General features: G+C 36.8%; 5 protein-coding genes and 1 pseudogene across 6 annotated transcripts; 3 read left to right on the forward strand and 3 right to left on the reverse strand.

The window, feature by feature from the left end:
- Positions 1-501: 501 nt before the first annotated feature.
- On the reverse strand, positions 502-1572 carry LOC113712158 (glutathione transferase GST 23-like). Its single transcript, XM_027235449.2, has 2 exons — positions 1213-1572; positions 502-981 (listed from the first exon to the last, which is right to left on the reverse strand). The coding sequence occupies exons 1-2, from the start codon at positions 1522-1524 to the stop codon at positions 622-624; spliced, it is 672 nt and encodes a 223-aa protein (XP_027091250.1). The 5' UTR covers positions 1525-1572; the 3' UTR covers positions 502-621.
- A 715-nt stretch (positions 1573-2287) lies between these two features.
- Positions 2288-5261, reverse strand: LOC113712154 (protein NRT1/ PTR FAMILY 5.10-like; annotated as a pseudogene).
- Positions 2322-3184, forward strand: LOC113712160 (uncharacterized; the record flags this gene model as incomplete). Its single annotated transcript, XM_027235453.2, has 1 exon — positions 2322-3184. A coding segment is annotated over one exon (732 nt), but the record flags the coding sequence as incomplete, so codon positions are not given.
- Positions 5262-6899: 1638 nt separating the features above from the next.
- Positions 6900-9787, reverse strand: LOC113712159 (glutathione transferase GST 23). Of its 2 annotated transcripts, XM_072067413.1 has the most exons (5): positions 9523-9787; positions 9231-9448; positions 8604-8709; positions 7654-7973; positions 6900-7437 (listed from the first exon to the last, which is right to left on the reverse strand). In XM_072067413.1, the coding sequence occupies exons 4-5, from the start codon at positions 7963-7965 to the stop codon at positions 7090-7092; spliced, it is 660 nt and encodes a 219-aa protein (XP_071923514.1). In that variant the 5' UTR covers positions 7966-7973; positions 8604-8709; positions 9231-9448; positions 9523-9787; the 3' UTR covers positions 6900-7089. The 2 variants fall into 2 exon arrangements, with proteins under 2 accessions (XP_071923514.1, XP_027091253.1); XM_027235452.2 differs by lacking the exon at positions 8604-8709.
- Positions 9788-12302: 2515 nt separating this feature from the next.
- On the forward strand, positions 12303-13314 carry LOC140014988 (uncharacterized). Its single transcript, XM_072066741.1, has one exon. It carries the CDS (start codon positions 12571-12573, stop codon positions 13114-13116), a length of 546 nt encoding a protein of 181 aa, XP_071922842.1. The 5' UTR covers positions 12303-12570; the 3' UTR covers positions 13117-13314.
- A 774-nt stretch (positions 13315-14088) lies between these two features.
- LOC113712150 (wall-associated receptor kinase-like 20) lies at positions 14089-16529 on the forward strand. Its single transcript, XM_027235443.2, has one exon. It carries the CDS (start codon positions 14094-14096, stop codon positions 16005-16007), a length of 1914 nt encoding a protein of 637 aa, XP_027091244.1. The 5' UTR covers positions 14089-14093; the 3' UTR covers positions 16008-16529.
- Positions 16530-21054: the final 4525 nt, after the last annotated feature.

Consider the following 21054-nt stretch of genomic DNA (forward strand, 5'->3'; position numbering starts at 1 on the left):
ATAATGGTCCAAGAATAATTACTAGTGCAAATTGCTTTTCAAAAGAGAGATTGACTCTGGAAGAGATAGATTTGGAAATGCTGAGGGATAAAATGCTAAAAGAAAGAACAAGGAATCAAGAAGATGAACCTTATGCAAGTGGGAAAGAAACTGAGATGATTTAGTCAATATGTGTCAAGGGGACAAGTTTTGAGATCATTAAAGTTGGCTGTTTTTTAAGGAAGGCAGATGGCTTGCTATATTGAGTGCTTTATTTGCATACATTGTGAATAGATTTGTGGTGAACCAACAAAAGTTAAAATTGGAAGTGGGAACGACATGTTCTTTTTCAATTGTTTGTTTGTGTTGTCTAATTATTCTTTTCTTTCTTTCGTTTTTTTTCCCCTTCTTTTGTTTGTTTTTTTTTTTTTTGGGGGGGGGGGGGGGGGTGTGCGTGTGTGTGTGTGGGTGGGGGAGAATTTCTTGTTACCTAGTCAAGGTGAACTTAACTGACTACATATCTGGCAAATCTTCAAGATCATTAGACATATTGGTAAATTTCAATAGACATATTGGTAAATTTAGTAATATTGGAAGAAGTTCAATATCCCCACCAGCTAATAAGCATACCATCCTGTGATACTAATTAGGCTTTGACACAAGATTTGACCTCAGCCTCGCATAATACTCCAACAATTTCTCAGGGTCAGGAAGATTTTCTTTGATGATGGGCTCTTCCTTGAAATTCTTGACCCATGCGTGCAAGCGTGGTAAACGACTTGGTTCCAAAACCTTGATCCCCACCAACTGTTCCATGGGTTGAATCCAGCAGGCAAACCAGGCAAATATCAAGTCCACCATATTGATCGAGTTGCCACCAAAAAACTTCTTGTCCCCAAGAGCTTGCTCTTCAATAATTTTCAGAAAGTCAAACATTTGTTCTGCAGCCTCTTTCTTGCCATCTTCTCCTCCCCAGAAGAGGGATCTAACAGCACTACGTCCCTAAATCATGATAATTTTTTCAAATCATCAGAAGTTAGTTAAGCTAATATTATTTTAAGTAAAAGATTAACATGATCCTTTTTTTTTTTTTTTTGAAATAAGAGCTTACCCCAAAGATAACCAATTCAATGTTTTCTACAATGTAATCCTATTAAAATCTGCTTGCTTGAAAACAAGCTTGAAAACAAGAAGATAAAAGGCTATCAAGGAGTTTTGCGAAGATGAGATTACCTTGTCTGTTGCAAAATTTATCCAAAACCGAGCTACAGATCTCTGATAGGGATCTTTTGGCAGCAGTGGGGTATGGGGCCACACCTCTTCAATATATTCAAGGATTACAAGGGACTCAGAAATAGGTTTTCCAGCATGAACCAGAACGGGAACTTTCTTGTAAACTGGATTGTAAAGTAACAGCAACTCACTCTTGTTAGCCAGGTCTTCTTCTATGTAATCATACTCGATGCCCTTCAATTTCAGTGCCCATATCACCCCATAAACAAAGGGGCTTGGCCAAAAGCCATGAAGCTTCACTTCGTTGTCCATTTGATCTTCTAGGGGAATGGGGTGCCAGGCTTAATTTTTCTTTATAGGAGCAGTGATAGACTAATAATAATGCATTTAAATGTCAAGTTATTTTTAATATTATAATAAATGCTTGCTTTTCTTGCAATATTTCTAGTTTAGTCAGCAATGGCGGCCTAACATAGTCAACAAAGATGAGGGTAAAGAAAAAGCCAAAAGATAATCTTGTTTATACAGTCATTGGAAGGTTCCAAAGACCAATGTGTAAAGATGATTTGATTCCTTAGAGGGGCAATTCAAACAGTATTTTGAAGCAGACATGTAAGGCCATGTTTGTTCAATTATCACAATTAGCAATGCCAAAATTGATTTCCACAGGTGAATGAGTCAATAAAGATGGTAAGATTGAGTTGCAAAAAGACAAAACAAGGTTCAATGACGAATCACAGACCAACAAAACCAAGAAAAGGGAAGGAAATTCAAACAATGCCCCTGCATCGTGGGACAGGGTGTTTAGTTCTGCTGTTGGTATTTTCGTGTTTTGGGGCACTTTAATCCACTTGGATCCTCGATTACATTTTTTTAGTGCCAATCCAATGTCACCACTAGAATTGTGGCAAGTGTCTTGTTATCATTAGCACTTTAATTTTTTATTAATTCAAATTGGTTCAAAATTAACACAAATTTTCTTATTCTCTAAAACTCTGAACCAAAAGGCACCCTTTGGGGAATCTGCTGCTTTGGGGAAAAAGAATAAGAAAACCCTCTGTTTCCGATGATTGCCTTCATTTGTGGCTTGATCGATGGTGCTCCAGTAAACCATTAGCCCAAGAGCTTTGTGTCGTGGATCCGCCGCATCAGTTGGTTTCGGATTTCTTTGGTCCAAGAATTTGATGCGGCAAGGAGTTAGCATTGGGATTCGGAGTTCAACCAATGAATGCGTCTGCAAGGTTGATATTAAGCCTTGGTTATTTACTCCAAGAAAAGGGTTCAGAAGTTCAGAGGCCAATTCCACTGCAATTGACATATATTGGGATTTTTCATCCGCAAAATTTGGTTTTGGCCCGGAACCGCTAGAGGGGTTCTATTTAGCTGTTGCATTTAACCAAGAACTTGTCCTGCTCCTCGGGGATTTGCAAAAGGAAGTGTATAAGAAAATAGGTCCTAGCCCTGTTGCATCTAATACGGTGTTTATTGCCAAAAGAGAGCACATCTTTGGGAAGCGAGTATACACTACAAAGGCTCAATTCTGTGACCACGGGCCGATACATGACATCGAAATTGAGTGCGATACTGGGGGGATTAACGATCCATCTCTGGCCATCAGCGTGGATAGCAGAGCGGTGTTGCAGGTGAAGCGGCTGCGGTGGAAGTTCAGGGGGAACCAGACTATTTTGGTGGATGGACTGCCGGTGGAAGTGTACTGGGATGTTCACAGTTGGTTCTTAGGGAATGTTATGGGCAATGCTGTTTTCCTGTTTCAAACCTGTCTCTCGGCCGAGATGCTGCGAAACAGAGGGTTTTCTTATTCTTTTTCCCCAAAGCAGTAGCTGTACAAAATTATTGATGCTCGAGTTAGACCGGCCGGGTGCCTTTTGGTTCAGAGTTTTAGAGAATAAGAAAATTTGTGTTAACTTTGAACCAATTTGAGTTAATAAAAAATTAAAGTGCTAATGACAACAAGACATTTGGCGCAATTTTAGTGGTGACATTGGGTTGGTACTAAAAAAAATGTAACCGAGGATCCCAACTTTAACCGCTATCAGACTCGCTGGTTATTGAGCATTAAAAACTTCAGCACAGTTTCAACTACCCCTCAAAAGTCTAACTCCATCCTGCAATCAAAGGGCAATTAGTAGCTCATCTTTGCCCTCTCCATTGTGAAGCCCAAACAACTGATAAAAGATTGCGAAAATCAATGAACCCTTAGAACAAGAAATGCTTCCGTGAAATTGCAAACATGTAGTACACCAACTCAAGTCAGTTAAAATTATATAGATTGGCAACCGCAGAGTGATGTGGTACAACAAAACAACCAGCCAGACCTTTCCTTCAGTTGCACTTGAAGTTTCACAGAGAAGAATTTCAATTCCAAACCAAAACTATTTTAACAACCTCAGAGGCGAGCTGCACTGCATTTGGGATGACAACTTAATTTTGACTGTAGCAATTCAACCTCTCAGATTTTTTGTCTACAAGTAACTTACCATTGATCCTGCTGGAGAGATTGACTCCCAATTTTTCCTGCAGTGTTCCTAATTTGTATCCCTTTTAGAAAACGCCAGCGAGAGTTCCTCAACTATAGACAAAGGATTGAGCAAAATACATGCAGGCAGTGAATGCTAACATGCAAAGTGCAGCAAGAAACCAATAAGAGTAATCCAAATGTGCCCGATTCAAGAAGTCTGCAAACCAACCGCCTTGATCCCCTCCACTTGTGGCTTTCTGAATGACACAGATTAGAAAACTACTTAGGAAACTCCCTACTCCAAAGATACTGAGGTATAGAGACATACCTATACTTCTCAAGTCACCAGGAACCTGATCATAGAAAAACTCTCGTAAACCAACCATTGTAAATACTTCTACAATCCCAAACAACATATATTGAGGAGTCAACCAGAATACGCTCATTGGAACTGTAGCATCTGGCAAATGAACCAGCCCATATTCAAGAGCAGTTTCAAGACGTTACCTCTCAACTAAAGCAGCAATCACCATGTAAACCACAGATAATAATAGGCCAAGCCCAATTCTTTGACTTGAAGCGCTTCTATACCCGAAGGTTTCGCAGTAATAACTCTGGCAACAAGGACCAAAACCCGGTCATAGATAGGAATGAAGATGACAACTGAAACGTTGATGAAAGATTGTAGTGCAGCAGACGGTGCTTCAAAACCTGAGCCAAGTGATCTGAATCCTTTCTTGGTGAGGTGAATGCTTGAACAAATATTACAGCATAAGACAAACATGTAAACCATATCAGAATCAGTCTGAAAATTGCTTTTGCATCTTCAAGCTCACTTGTCATGCAAACTTCCCCCTCATCCTTGGAACAATCAGGTGTGCAAGCAGTGCTTTGTTAAGAAACCTATACCAGAACTCAGATTCAGTGACGGTGCAAATGAAAATTTTAGTACTTTGCAGACAAAGAGCATCTCAACACTAGGATATTTAAGGAAAATTACTACTTCCCTTAGTGAACATTTAAGGAAAATTTCTCTCTCTCTCTCTCTCTCAACAAGACAAAATCACCACGCTTCAGCAGAAAGGTCAATTTGAAACAAGAAAAAAGTCAAGTATGACTACAACTCAAAATAGACATATTGCTAGAGGGTCTTCCTCTATGTTTCAACTTCCAGATGTTCTCCTTCTGAGTTCTTGTTGTATGAGATCAAACAACTTTATCGAGAAAATTAACTATAACATAATCAGGTGAAAAGTACTCATTGCAACTGCATATATGGTAGGTAATAACCAGACATTTTAGCCTGCTTACTTGAATTGTTGAGAACCTTGATGAGACAGTGTTTCCCAAATTTGCTCTTCACTCGGAACTCAACTTCGCCAGTTCCTAGCAGCTTTAACAACCCCAGAACCAATTCCCACGAATGGGTTTTTCTCATCACTTTTGCTGCTAAATCTGTAGGTCGTAGTTTGCAGCAAGAAATTGGCTAGTGCAAATCCCATAACATGGATTTTGATAAATTTAAAGTTTAGCAAGTACCCCTAATTATTTTATTTGAGGGGATGCAATACGTAAGTTTTGTCGTTTGAGGGGCACAAACTATTAAACTATAATTAAAGTAAGATACAATTAGTAATAATTTTAAACTACAAAAGAGGATTTTAAATATTTGCGGAGAACAATTGTCCACCGTGAAATGTTTATAGCTCCACGATTATAATTGGAAAAACTTTGCTGTGGCACAATATGACAGGTGCTGTGAAGCTGTGATAACATATCAATTGACAAAACATACAGCATAGTAAATTCGAGCATCTTTTCAAGCACATTAAAAGTTAAAAAATCGCATCCCAAATAAAAGAAAAGTAAAGAAGGCGCCTTGCAAAGATAGAGCACAAAGCACAACTACGGAGTTACTGTTAAACAGCAGTAGAAAGTTCAAGTTCAACTAACCATGATATACAGCAATGAAGAGATTATGACGGTCCAATATCGACCCAGAAACGACTCGGCGACGAATGCACCCAAGAGCGGCAAAAGCAACGCTGTACCGGACCAAGCATTCACGTTCTCCGCTGCTGTAGCAGCGGACTGGCCGAGTGGCCCGGTCAAGTAACTGATCAAATTCGAACTTATTCCGTGATGAGCAAACCTCTCTGCCATCGCCATACCTGCATTAAAACAAATAATTAACCTGCAGTATTTCATTTTATCATAGTACGGTGAGGATGTTAATACTTTATGATGGTCACTTCACCTATGATGAAAGCTGCGGATTTCCAGCGGCCGGATTTGGACCGGTTGGCAGGGCGGCCTTTGTAGTCAACATTTCCTTCGACGACGACAATAGTAACGTCGGAGTGTCGATGGCGTCGGAAAGGTTGGCCTGCGGGGCTGTAGAGATTGCCATGCGTGGAGTGGAGTAACTGTGCCGAACTCACTGGTCAAGTTCAGTAGGAGTGCATGTCAACTTAATTGGCCCGAGCGTTGTTGGGATGAAGTTTTTTCTTTTTTCTTTTGGTAAAAACTATTGGGATGAATTTCTAAAGCAATTGAGAGGAAATTAAGTTGATTTATCATGTAGTTAGTGAACGCATTAGAGGATGATTAAGAAAAGGTGCAATTAGTTATCAGCCGAAAGGGAATGTAAAATTTTGTAAATTTGCAGAAGATAATTAGTGGTAGATATGCCTTGAAAGAAATCCAAGTTAACAAATATTGAAAAGAGATTATTAATTAGAAGAGAAGCTTATTGAAACTGTTTCCACATTGTTATGCTTAATTTGTAACAAATGACAGTGAGTAATTTGAGTTTGTGGTCAATAGGATCTATTGTTTAATATGTTACGTTACTTGTTGCATTTATCTATTATATGGTAATTTGCGCTCATAATTCTGATTTGGAAAATAAAAGTAAATGGAGAACAAAATATGCCATTGAATGAGTAAGATCGGTGAAGATTGTCATGCATAATTAAAAAGGTATTTGCTAACATATTAGCAAAATCCATTTAACATGGATTTAATTTATATGTGTTTCTAAATTATCTAGTGCCAATTTGTAAAAATCTAACCACTGTCATCTCTTTAGAATGAAGAAAAATATTTTTTAGTTCCCTAAAATCACCTAAAATAAAAATTTAAACATAAATTCGAGTAATTTTTTTTTCTTGCAGGGTAAGATTAAAAAGTAGAGAACAAGAAGGGAGATTTGAATCCAAGACTTCTAAATTCTGCAACCTGAAGACGTGCAAAACACTTTATTCTTACAAAGCAACTCTGAGAACCACATAGAGTAATTTTTCTAAGTGAAATTTCAATAGACATATCGGTAAATTTAGTAATGTTGGAAGAAGTTCAATATCCCAACCAGCTAGTAAGGATACCATCCTGTGATACTAATTAGGATTTGACCTTATCCTCGTATAATGCTCCAACATTCTCTCAGTGTCAGGAAGATTTTCTTTGATGATGGGCTCTTCCTTGAAATTGTTGACCCATGCATGCAAGCGTGGTAAACGACTCGGTTCCAAAACCTTGATCCCCACCACCTGTTGCATGGTTTGAATCCAACAGGTAAACAAGGCAAATATCAAGTCCACCATATTGATCGAGTTGCCACCAAAAAACTTCTTGTCGCCGAGAGCTTGCTCTTCGCTAATTTTCAGATAGTCAAACATTTGTTCTGCTGCCTCTTTCTTGTCATCTTCTCTTGCCCAGAAGAAGGATACCAGAGCACTACGTACCTAAACCATGATAATTTTTTTCTAATCATCAGAAGTTAGTTAAACTAATAGTATTATTTTAAGTAAAGATTAACATGATGCTTTTTTTTTGAAATAAGAGCTTACCCCAAAAATATCCAATTCAATGTTTTCTACAATGTAATCCTATGAAAACCTGCTTGCTTGAAAAGCCAGAAGATAAAAGGCTATCTAGGAGTTTTGCGAGGATGAGATTACCTTGTCTGTTGCAAAATTTATCCAAAACCGAGCTACAGATCTCTCATAGGGATCTTTTGGCAGCAGTGGGTTATGCGGCCACACCTCCTCAATATATTCAAGGATTACAGGGGACTCAGAAATGGGTTTTCCAGCATGAACCAGCACGGGAACTTTCTTGTAAACTGGATTGTAACGTAACAGCAATTCACTCTTGTTAGGCAGGTCTTCTTCTATGTAATCATACTCGATGCCCTTCAATTTCAGCGCCCATACCACCCAATAAACAAAGGGGCTTGACCAAAAGCCATGAAGCTTCACTTCTTTATCCATTTGATCTTCTAGGGGAATGGGGTGCCAGGCTTAGTTTTTCTTCTTTATAGGAGCAGTGATAGACTAATAATAATGCATTTAACGGTCAAGCTGTTTCTAATATTATAATAAATGATTGCTTTTCTTGCAATATTTCTAATCCTGCCAGCCTTTTAATAGCTCAGTCAGCAATGGCGTCCTAACGTAGTCAACAAAGACGAGGGTAAAGAAAAAGCTCCTGCAAGCCCTCTTTTACGTCTTCACAGCCAAAAGATAATCTTTGTTTATACAGTCATTGGAAAGTTCTAAAGACAAATGTGTACAGATGATTTGATTAAGCAGGTGAGGGGCATTTCAAACAGGACTTTGAAGCAGATATGTAAAGCCATGTTTGTTCAATTATCACAATTAGCAATGCCAAAATTGATTTCCACAGGTGCATGAGTCGATAAAAATGGTAAGATTGAGTTGCAAAAAGACAAAACAGGGTTCAATGACGAATCACGGACCAACAAAACCAAGAAAAAGGAAGGAAATTCAAACAATGCCCCTGCATTGGCCCACGTTTGGCCCATCTGTTTGCCTGATTCAATGATGTCTTAAAAGCAGATTTCAAGACAATGGATTTGAATTACAGGAAAACAATATTAATCTCTAACCTATAACTGTAACAGAGTGGAGAGGTCATCTTTGCCCTCTCTATTGTGAAGCCCAAACAACTGAAAGATTGCGAAAATCAATGAACCCGTAGAACAAGAAATGCTTCTGTGAAATTGCAAACATGTAGTACACCAACTCAAGTTAGTTAAAATAAGATAGATTGGCAACCGCAGAGGAAAAGAAAGTCAAGGGAGGAAAACATTTAATGACACTAGCAGGACTGTTACAGTCAGAATGGAGCACAGCCAAAAGGGACAAGAAACTAAGTCCCTGTTATCAGTCCAAAATAATAATCATTTACTATCATATACACAAGAAAGAATGATAAAAACACAAAAACAAATCAAACAGCCATTGCAAATTAGACAAAATACCTCAAAGAAAGTCAAGGGAGCTATCTTATCTATCAAAACTTTCTGGGTTCCAGACCAAAGTTCATTCCAGTAAAATGTGACAACATTTGACATAACGTCTATAAAACCAAAAAAATTCGAGAACGAAGGGTGATCTGCCCAGGCCAATTAAACTATGCTCTCAAAAATTAGATAATAACAACAACATAAATCACAGTAAAACATAGTCAAATCTAGGAAGGAAAGGGGGTGGTGGGTATGCTATTTACTAACCAAAATGTAGAGCAATGAAGCAAGAATGAAAGTACGATATCAGCCCGGAAACGAGTCAGCAAGAAAGGCACCCAAAAGGGGCAAAAGCGACCCCATTCCAAACCAGGCGTTGACATTCTCGGCGGCGGTGGCAGTGGACTGGCCCAAGTGTCCGGTCAGGTAATTTATTAAATCCGAATTTATCCAGTAATACGTAAATCTCCCAGACATCTCAACGCCTGTATTAAATTGATGAAATTAACATCAAATTTGCTAGTAGTAAGAGAATTGGGATTTGGGAGTTGAAACTTACATATGATAAATGAAGCGGGTTTCCATCCACCGGATTGGGATCGGTAGACTGGAGGACCCTTATAGTCGACTGAGCCATCAACGACGTCGTTGAGCAGCGGAATCCCGGCGTCGGCATCGGCAATACCTGTTCCGGTTGACATAGGCGATAGAGTTCAGTCATGTGGGGCTCTGGCTCAGCCGGTCAGCTCAGCACACTTAGCTTGAAGTGCGGCGGCTCTCGTCCTTTTGACTCTAAAGCGGGACCATGTGACCCATGTGTGAGAGCATTAGGACGTAGTTATTATTAGTAGTATTTTTTAAGTGAGGTAAAATTTGCCTTATTATGGATCGTTACATAAATTGAGTTTTAGCCATAGTTATTAAACTCAACCCGGGAAGGAATCCGGCGAAGGAGGTGGGTCAACGTGTTACTGATTGAACCGGTGGGTAACTACATATATTTAAATATTATATTTCATAATTATTTATATAAGATATATGATATAAATTGTAATAAATAATGCCATAACAAAAGCTCATTTAATTTAATTTGTTATAAAATAATTAATTCATATAAGAATCAATCAAATATAAAGTTATTTATTAATATACCAAACTTCAAGTGTAAAATTTTATCTATATTTAGTGTAATTATCTAGCTTATTTATGAATTTTAAGTGTAAAAAATTATTAAAAATAATATTTGTCTTTAAATGAATCATGTAATATGTTATTTTTGGAATCCATTTTATAACTTATAAAGTTTGGAGGGTAATAAATTTTTATTAAAAGATTCCAAATAAATTTGTTTTAGAGAAAAAAAGATAGAATTGAAAAATCATTTATATATCATAATAAAGCTACTATATTAACATATTTGGAAGTAGTTTGGTGGTAAGCAGGTGGTAGTGTTGGGGCAGAGGTCCGAAGTTTGAGTTCCAACAATAGCAATATAATTTTTCCACAAAATCCGGTTAGTGACAAAACCGGCCGGGTTTCCGGTTTAATCCGGTTCGACCGCCGGGTCGTTGACTAAGTCAACGGTCTCTTTGCACAAACGATCTGATTCCAAACCCGGTCCGGTCTAATGACCGGTCCACCGGTTTGACCGGTTCGATCGCCGGACCGGGCCGGGTTTAATAACTATGGTTTTAGCATTCAAATCCAACTTGAAATATTAATTTTGGCCTATCAAGGATGCAGTCCAAATAATTTGATTTGACTTAACAAAAAAAAAAATTAAAAAATGCATCGGGGTAACTTTTTTTTTTTTTTTTTGCGAAAACTAGCATTTCAATTTTTCTGCGACAAGCAGCAATCCAAACAAGTCCTTAATTTTTTTGATAAGGTCAATAGTTGATATTTGAATTTGTCATATCTGTACTATTTTGAGAAAACATACCTGTGGAGAACCTAAGTGGAGTGGAAACTAATTGAGCTTTAATCCTGGTAAGAGTTTGCTTGGTCAAACCTCTTACAAGTAGCTCGAATAATTTAATGAGTTTGACTTTGAGTTGTCGCTTACATCGGAGTCGTTAGAAAACTGTCAAACATAATTGGGTTTTTGAATGTATATCTTTTATTTTTTAATATTTATTGTTATGAAATGTTTTTTGTATCTCTTGTTTATAATTATTACATTAACCTCTGTTGAACCCGATATAGGTATAGACTTGATGGAGTTCATCTAAGCTGTCTCAAGATTAAGTTTCAAAATACAATCAGCTCAACCTCTAGAATTCGGCTCACACTTAAATGGATCCGATTTTCAAATGTCCAATGCCCAAATTACAGAGGTTGAGTTTTAGAATTTTGAGCTCAACCTCAAAATTCAAGTATTTTAGCCGGTGTCTAACCTGAGCTATTTATGTCCATGTTTTGTGTCTTTTATCTTCACTTTTGGACATAAATTATATGGCCTTGGAAAACTGCCTCCGAAAGAGGGGTACACAAAAAGGCCTTGGAAAGCTTTTGTGTGTGGAATATTTGCTTAAATTCATTTTGAAGCAGAAATCCTTGGAATTTGAGTAAAATTTTGAAATGAGTAATAGTTTATCGTTAGTAAGTACAGAAGTATGTATCTCTGATACTCTATCCTAAACACAAAATCTCAACAGTAGTGACTAGCAATCAGTTATCTAGAACTAGTTAACTTATAAAATTCTCTCCTAAATTTGATGAAGATACTAAGAGGAGCCACAGAAGTCTAGATGCCTTATAACCTAGTACAGAAAATACCCCTCCTCTGTTGATAATAAAAAAAAAAATCCAAATTAGGGTATAATGTGATATCATGAAATCTGATTTAAAATTTAAAATTCTAATTCCCAATTTGGCACCATAGTTAGTAAACTATGGGATGAATATAATATAAAATATTATACATACGTATATTATATGAATTTTTTCTCAAAAGTACGATAAAAGGTTCGGTATAAAAATAAGTATTCGATAGAATTAAGTATATAAGTTCGTATATGAATAGTATGAACATATTTGAAAGTTATGGAACTAAAAGTACGGATAAATTTGCTATAATTTTCAAAGACAATGCTACATTTGTACCAATTTTAAATTTATTTTTATGTATGAGACATTACATTTATTAAAATTTTATCACCTTATTACCTAAAATATGCATATATCTACATTTATTATGCTATACATCACTCTTATTTAGTATATAATTCAAAAAGTATGTCATTATCCTTACTCAAATTTTAAAATCTTTTGAAAAATTGAAGTATAATTGGTGAAGTACATATCATGAAATCACCTTTAAATTTGGCAACATGTCTAAGCGACCAACCACCCTTCCCATCCTAATCCCTTCCTTCCAGCCTTCCGCATGCCTCAACAACACACAGTCACACACCAGAATGGCTGTCACCTCAACCTGACTCATCCCAACATTCCGCACTGTAAATAAAAAGTCGTCACTGTCACTCAATTCAACACATTTCATCTCTGTTCGCCAAAACAAAAAAGGGAATACAAGAAACAGAGACACGTTAACTATCAATGATGCCGTACTAATTAAGCACAGCTCCACAAGTCATCATCTATCATGTGGGGCTTGTGCAAGGTATTCTGTTCCTATTTCAACCTCAACGGCCACCCTAAGTGCCAGAACCACAAGAAACAGAGCAATCAAGAGAATCTGCTACCCATTCGAATCCCAGATGAATACGAAGACGTCCCACCACTTTCTTCTTGCAAGATGTTTTTAGCATCTTGGCTATTTGGTTCTAGTAATAACGCTAGTGCTTTTGTTAAGTATTTAATTCTAGCCCTTTTCTCCCCGTTGCTTCTTCCTTTGATTTGTGCCACGTTTCCGTTTCTTTGTGCTTTGGAGCTGTTCTTCCACCTCAGCCGCTGGGGGTGTTGGAGGAGGAGGAGGAAGAGCAGCCCGGCTGCTGAGGAGGGTTGCGCTGGAGATGGGAAGATCCGGGGGGAAGATGGAGGAAACGGAGAGAGGCTGTTGCAGAGGTATCTTGAAGATCAGCTGATGCTTGTTGCCAGATCTTTGTACGGGGACGATGATGATGACGAAGAGGAAGAGATTTTAGAGGCCGATGTAGAATATTTTGGTAGTAAAAGCCCTTCTACGTAATTTTTTTGGGGGGGGGGGGAATTGGAATTAGTAAAAGTGTAAAACAGGTGATGGCATTTGTTCTGTTTTGCAGGACCATCTGGTTTCTTGACATGTAGTTTAACTTTACGTGTATATAAAGGTCAACATGACTTGACTTTTTTGCGTTGGACTGGATTCCTTAAAGGCATTTATGAAAGCAAATTTGAGGTTTTTTCATGCTTTTGAGTTGAGATGAAGTTTTCTCTTTTGGGTTGTTTGTAATGTATATGAATGTAACTGAAGTTATAGAACATATATGGCAAGCTTTATTAAGTACAATTGTGTTTGAATTGTAAATTATTTGAGATATTTTTACTGTAGCATTTTTTTTGATGTGATGTATGTGAGATAAAAAGATAATTGAAAAAATAAAAAAGTGTATTAAAAATTGTAATGGTGACGTAAGCAAATATATTTGAGCAAATAATCTCTTGTCTAAACACACAATTTTTCCTTTTATGATTCTCAATTTTTTATTTTTTTTTGGTTTAAGAATCCAGTAACTCGTGACGGTAATATCTTATTATATAATAAAACTTATGTAGGAGTTTGATGTTAATAAAAAAGTGTTAACATTTTTTCTTTCAAAAAAATCCTTATAACATTTACTATTATTTATCTAAAAAATTTTCTACTGTTATATAATTATCACTACATAACTATCATTACACTTGTCAATTAGCTGATTAATTAATCTATTAATGAACATTGTATTCCTTCCAAAAATCTCTCTAACTAATTTTTTATTTTTTATTTTTTTATTATTTACTTTTTTTAAATATACACACACAGTGTGTGTCCCACCCGTACCATAGTTGTCATTATTGTTATCATGGATTCGTCCACCAACTTTTCATTTTCACTTCACATATTATTCTTTTAGCTTAGCCTTTATCTAACCCCTGCTTTCTTCTTTGTATGGCTGTGTTTTTGACCTCTTCCCATTCTCCTACAACATGACCCTGAGCGTTACCCAGTGGAAACTACCTAGTTTGTGTGTCTCTCTGCTATTTCTCCACTTCTTTCATTATTCTTCACCCCAGAAAACCTGCCCAAGCTGTGGCTCTCTACAAATTCCATATCCATTAAGCACCAATCCTACCTGTGGTGATTCAGATTATCATGTACGTTGTGACCCAAACTCTCAGAAACTCTATTTTGATTCCCTCAACGGGAGCTCTTACCTTGTCCTCAGAGTTATGCCTTCTTTGCAACGCATGGTTTTGCAACCATCACCCTGGGTGCCTGGCACTTGCATCACTCAAGACATGCCAAGGAGTGAGGGATTCTGGTTGAACCAGACACTCCCTTTTAACCTAACTTCTTCTAATATTATATTCCTATTCAATTGTTCACCTCGTCTCATGGTCTCTCCTCTCAATTGCACTCCATCTAGTCTTTGCCACAGGTACCTGGAGAGCTCTGGACATGTTGATGAAGAACGTGCACCAAAGTGTGCAAGTGGTCCTAAACCATGCTGCACCTTTATTGCTGGTGGCATGCCATCAGCATACAAGATAAGGCTGCATAGTTCGGGCTGCCAAGCATTTAGAAGCATCCTTCACTTGGATGCTGAAAAACCTGCAAGTGAGTGGGAGGAGGGACTGGAACTACAATGGGCTCCCCCAGCTGAACCCCTCTGCAAATCCCAAGTTGACTGCACTGGGCCTTCGACATGTTCAACAGCTGGTAAATCTGGCAATCTTCGTTGTGTTTGCAATAAAGGATATTATTGGAATCATGGCTCAGCAACTTGCTTGACGACGAACAAGAAGACCTCAAACTCTAGTCTCGCTCTGAAAGTTTCTCTTGGGATTTCTGCATTTTTAACTTTTGTTGTGGCACTAACTACGTTTACTTTGAGAAAGTCAGTCAGATTTTCTGGCCAGCCGAAGCTTGCTAAAGCAAGAGAAGACATGTTGAAGCTTGAGAATGATGGAAAATCTGCAAGGATGTTCAGTTTCAAAGAGGTAATAAAAGCTACAAATGGTTTCTCTAAAAACAGGATTTTGGGGAGTGGTGGATTTGGAGAAGTTTATAAAGGTGAGCTTCAAGATGGAACTGTTGTTGCGATAAAATCAGCAAAGGTGGGCAACGTAAAAAGCACAGAGCAAGTCCTCAATGAACTACGCATACTTTCTCAAGTCAATCACAAGAACTTAGTAAAACTTTTAGGGTGTTGTGTTGAAGCTGAACAACCACTGATTATTTATGAGTACATTTCCAATGGAACCCTCCATGACCATCTGCATGGCAAATACTCCCATTCTCTGGACTGGAAAACAAGATTAAAAATTGCTTTAGGAACAGCTGAAGCATTGGCTTATCTGCACTCAGCAGCATATACTCCAATCTACCACAGAGATGTCAAGTCGACAAACATACTCTTAGATGATGACTTCAATTCTAAAGTGTCAGACTTTGGGCTATCAAGATTGGCTTGCCCAGGATTGAGTCACATATCCACTTGTGCCCAAGGAACATTAGGGTACTTAGATCCTGAGTATTACCGCAACTACCAGCTGACTGACAAAAGTGATGTTTATAGCTTTGGGGTTGTGCTCCTAGAAATTTTGACTTCAGCGAAAGCAATTGATTTTTCACGAGATGATGATGATGTAAATTTAGCCATTTATGTGAGTCAGAAAGCTAATAGTGGCCTCATCATGGAAGTTGTGGACAAAAAGTTGCTAGTAGAGAAACCTTCAGTAGAAATGATGTCTAGTATTAGGGCCTTCTCTGAGCTTGCTCTTGCCTGTTTAAAGGAAAAGAGGGTGGACAGACCAAGCATGACTCACATCGTTCAGGAACTTAAATACATCACTGAAATGGTAAATCAGGAAGAGGTTTGTACTAACATGAGTGTGTGAATATATCTTAGTATCTTTCGAAAGGAATGCAATAAAGTGCGAATGTCTGTGATCTTTGAATATCCAGATAATCTGTGGATATGAGGAGAATAAAAAGGTATATGTATAGCAAGAAGACCCTTTCAGTTTTCATGATTCAAGAAGTCTGTAAAGGGATTCTGCATATGGATACTAGTGGGATGCAAAGACATGAAAAAGATATGCTTTGGGATCAGATGCTTACTTTGACTGGAAAGTAAGTATTGAATTGAAGGTCTTAGGTATGGAATAGTGGTTTGAGAGGTCTCAAATTTGTGGTTTTAGATCTGGTCCAAGGATCCGTCTTGGATCAATCAGATACAGCACCAGATCCTTTGAACCCTTAATGTGTAGAATCAGATTCAGTCCCAAATTCTCCAAAATTCTCCTACCAATTGTAGAACCATTGGCAAATATCATGTGTAATTGTTGGTATTAATTGGATAAATCGAGTATGGAAATGTGGCCTAAAGATGAATATATTTTGCTAGGCCATTAAGTTTATACAGCTGGTTTCCTTGGAGTCTTAAATTGGATAAAAGTACCGTACCCAAAAACAAGCCATTTTGTAATCTTGAGTAATTTTTTAAATTTTATCTAGTAGTAGCTGACTTTTTCTTCACTTAATTCCTTCAGAGACCATTCAACTCTTTTAATGGACTCTGTCTGTAAAAGAACTTGTTCATAGAATTTGCGGGTCTTGAATAGGCATTCAGTGGTATAATAATAGTCATTGTGAAAGTAGGTTTGGATCAATTTTGCAAAAATTTTTTGAAAAATAATCTAGTTTAGTTTTGGTAATAGAAGCCTTCCTTTCTTTAAGAAAATAATTTTGTAAATAGGAAGAGGTATTGGCTTGAATAGGGGTAAAAATATTTGTCTAATCACGTGTTTGTGGAGGTGTTTCTGATTAGAAAAAAAGGATTAATTTTCTATATATTGACAGTGTATACACTTTCGCCATTAGATGTATAACACATAATTCAAATTTAAGTTTGATATCTAAATTTTACATATATGTCGTGCATCCAAATGTGATAATATATATACTTGTCAGTGTATATAAGATTTACTAAAACAAAAAGTCGTAGAATGGGTGAGCTTAGGCTATTTGAGTGAGTGCTTGGACAAATATCTTTAGAGTAAAAGGCGTTGGGCTCGATGATGGTGTAGTTCTTGGTGTAGTAGGCCTTGGACTTACGGAGTTAGGATAGCTTAGCAATGGTCTGTTAGCCCTGCAATCAAGCTATCTTGCCATTACGTTTCTAAAATTCTTGAGTTGAGAAATTTGGCAAAGAATTCTCTTCTCCTTTGATGTATTCAATATCAAACTCAAAGCTGGATAATATAGCTTGCCATCTTGTAAAAATTTGTTTAGAAATTAAAATTTTAACATATTTTGTTATCTTGCAATCAACTTGTTACAGAAAATTTTTATTTATTAAATCATCTTGAAATTTAGAAATGCATCAATTGATAAAATCTCTTCTTTGACAACAAAGTAATTTTTCTGAACTCTAACCTAGACACCTGAGTGGTATCAAAGTAGTTGCCCTATTTGTTTGGAGTCGAGTCTAGAATTATGCATATACTTATGATGACACCAAGTTAACACCAAATTAACACCAACTGAACTACACACATTTTATTCTTGTAAAGAATTAAACAGTGGGCTGAAACTTTGGACCGTTTTTCATGGCAATTTCAAGCCACTAGAAAGGCTTCAGTCCAAAGTCCAGCCCATGCCAAACAAATAGCTACTTCAACCCAGACAAAAGCAAACCATTATTGATCAATCATTAGTTTCAATTGCACCATCTTTGTCAAACACTCCGCCTAGCCATTATATCAAAACAGCAACATACATGATAGTTACCCAATTGAACCAAATTTTTGGCACAATGACCCTATTTTGTTAACCAACTACCTCTCTAATAGTTGGCCACACATGTCTTTTTGAAATAGGAGTTTAAGAGTTCAAAACTTATCTTTTATTAAAAGTTGTCACTTAACGTGACTTCTTTTAGATCCATATAAATGCTTCTTGTACTCATATGATCCGATGGTGATTCAATCCTCGTCTATTCTCCGTAACCCTGGTAAGTCACTCCCTTAATACGTGTTAGGATAAAAATAAGAGTAGATGTAGACGATGACAATAAACAAAATAAAGAAAAATGGCCTATTTTGTTGGCCAGGACAATCTTACCTCCAAATTGTAACTTCGTCCCTTCCACCTTTACCTAAACACAAGAATATTACAAACAAGTTTTGATAGATCCCCAATCAGTCTCCTTTAGATCATTCACTAGTAACCTAAAGGATAGCAATGAGGAATGTGCCACCTAGAGCTGGCAATTATACCCAAAACCCAACAACCCACCCAACCCACCCACTAATTTAAGAGGTTGGGTTGGGTAAGTTGGGTATTGGGTAAATTTTGGGTTGGGTAATAAAAACCCATATATATTTTGGGCGGTTTGGGTATTTGTGTTGGGCACCCATTACCCAACTTTTCCCTCTTTGTATGTTTTTTATGCAAGTATAACCCATCCTGTTGACACATGGAAAAAGACATTCTTGTGTACAAAAGTGTTACCACCACCCCCCCAAAAAAAACCCCCCGGGGCAAAAAAAAAAAGTGTTAATTTTTGGAGTAAGTTCCCTGTATTTTGGTTGGACTTTTTGATGGTTTAATAAAGGGGTTAGCAATTATCATTTAAACGTAATTTGACCTCTGCTATTGTAGAGCAAGAATCATCAGCCTATGACTAGTTGACCGAGAGTCGTCCCTATGGCAAATATATATCAATAAACATTTCTGAGACAACTGTTGTAAAAATTGGTTTATGGAGCGATTAAATATTGAAGTAATAGCCAAATTTTTGTTAATCCTTTCACTAAAGATTTTTATGCTAAATGTTGAAATTATAAAGGTATGGTTTATTGAAAGCTAATTATTTGACAAGAGATTCTTTGTTATAATTTTTTCCGTTACACTCGTTACATTATTTAGTTGATTGACATGTGTCCCATGCAATAATAAATAAGAATTTGAGTTTTAAAATATCTCTTAGTTTGGACCAAAGCTATACCCAGTTTGAAAATCCTTACTTGTATAAAAAATAGTGAGTTCATCCAAATAGTTTAAATAGTTAGTATGTGTATGTATTTGTGAAAGTATATTAGTGTGTATTGTAATGTGTTTGTATGTGTAAAAATAACATATTTCAAAATAGCTTAAGAAGTGAGTATATTTTTGTGTCTATGAGTGTTTTAGTGTGTAAAATTATGTGTATCTATGAGAAAATGTGTTTATGTGTGTGAAATTTTTTTTTTTTTGTATGTAAAAATGTATTTGAGAGAGTTTATGTATCAAAATCTATTAATTAATATATTGGGTCATATTTGGGTCATGGGTTTGAGATGACCCAATATGACCCAACCCAAAATTAACCCACTCTAAATTTGGGCGGGTTGGGTATAACCCATTTAAATGAAACCCAACATTAACCCGCCCAAAATCCGCCCAACCCGCCCAATTGCCAGGTATAGACTGCCACCCATTCACGTGCCCGAAATCTTAAGGTCATTAAACCTTGTAAATGAGAAACCAATCTCAATTGACTCCGAGCATTTCAAATCCTTTTGATCCCCCAGGCTACACCTACAAGACAGTTTGGTTCCAAACTTTTTCATTTCAGAGCCACATAAACTAATACGGTATTCATATTTATTCTGTTTCAAGAAAACAAACAAGGATGACTTTCCAACCTGGTGGAACCCCCATTTGGCTTTGATACCAAAACCCCTCTTGTATATTACTTTGCTTGATGGAAAAGGGCTTGCTGCAAAATTTGTAACATGTAATAGTAAGTCCTATAGGTCTTACTAATACATATTACAACTTTTGTATAATTCTATGAAATTTGCAAAAAATCCCATAAAAGTCATCTTCTTTTTATTGAACTCCGTCGTAACTGCCCATAGAGTCCAAGGATTCTTCTGCCTGTTTGTTCTTTGATGATTCTAAATAGACCTTGTGATTGCGATTGGTCTAGTTGCTGTAGAATCTGTTTACGTTATCTGACAGATTCTTCTTTGTTGGTGATAGATGCCAATTTTGGTGCTGATAAAGTCTTTTGTTGCAGAAACTAGGATACTTGGTGATCTGCCTTTTTAATAGTTTTGGGGTTCCTTTCGAACCATGCTTGAATATGCTGCGATTGAATATAAGTTGTGATGAAAGGTGACCACCATTTTGTGTAGCCTTATCTGACTAACAGAGGTGGTAAGGACTGGGCCTATATATTTGATGAACTCGAACTTCCATTAGAAGACCCAAACTACAGAGAAGACTGAGAAATAGCGCAAGGAGGTAAAGGTGATAGATGAGAAGAGAGATTTTGCAAAGGACCAAACTCCTTCTAAACTCCTCCTATTAAATCTTACTTATTTTGTTCTTTTTTCATTATTTTAAAATCTATTTCCTAAATCCATCTTTAAAGTTTCTCGCCTACAACCTTCGCAAATTTCTTTTCTAGTGAAATGGTTCTTGATTTAATAAAAAGTAGAGGCATGTTCTTGATTGATAATATGTTTATTTTTTCTTATATTAAAATTATTTCTTAATTTCATCAGACGTGTTCAAATTCAAAAAAGTCCTTTATCTTCGTAATGCTTGATTAAAGAGTTCCATCTTTTGTATACGTGACTTCATGAGATTCACTACCCTGTCACTAGTGTATATGAAAGTTTTTATCTTCTTCAACAGGCAATGGTTTCTTTTATAGCATCCATATTAAATCAAATGTCTTATAACAGTGTCTATTTACCAATGTCTTATAACATTGAACCAGTACAATAAACAGCACAAGTTGACCAAAACAGGTATTTTTCCTTTTCCTTGACAGCTTCTCGGCTGCTTTCATTCTAGACTCGTTATTCACAACACCATGTAGAACATTTTCTTCCCAATGTCCCTTACTAATTTATCCATTAAAGTGAAAATAAATTGAGCAGTTTTGTT

This window comes from Coffea arabica, chromosome 10e (assembly GCF_036785885.1).
Source record: "Coffea arabica cultivar ET-39 chromosome 10e, Coffea Arabica ET-39 HiFi, whole genome shotgun sequence".
Classification (NCBI taxonomy): Eukaryota; Viridiplantae; Streptophyta; class Magnoliopsida; order Gentianales; family Rubiaceae; genus Coffea; species Coffea arabica.

What these genes read in the sequence shown, in the direction of transcription:
- LOC113712150 (XM_027235443.2), top strand. Translation starts at nt 14,094, where the DNA reads ATGACCCTGAGCGTTACCCAGTGGAAACTACCTAGTTTGTGTGTCTCT.
- LOC140014988 (XM_072066741.1), top strand. Translation starts at nt 12,571, where the DNA reads ATGTGGGGCTTGTGCAAGGTATTCTGTTCCTATTTCAACCTCAACGGC.
- LOC113712159 (XM_027235452.2), bottom strand. Translation starts at nt 7,965, where the DNA reads ATGGATAAAGAAGTGAAGCTTCATGGCTTTTGGTCAAGCCCCTTTGTT. An exon ending in TAAATTTTGCAACAGACAAG is followed by an intron (nt 7,438 to 7,653) that starts GTAATCTCATCC and finishes ATCATGGTTTAG; the next exon opens with GTACGTAGTGCTCTGGTATC.
- LOC113712158 (XM_027235449.2), bottom strand. Translation starts at nt 1,524, where the DNA reads ATGGACAACGAAGTGAAGCTTCATGGCTTTTGGCCAAGCCCCTTTGTT. An exon ending in TAAATTTTGCAACAGACAAG is followed by an intron (nt 982 to 1,212) that starts GTAATCTCATCT and finishes ATCATGATTTAG; the next exon opens with GGACGTAGTGCTGTTAGATC.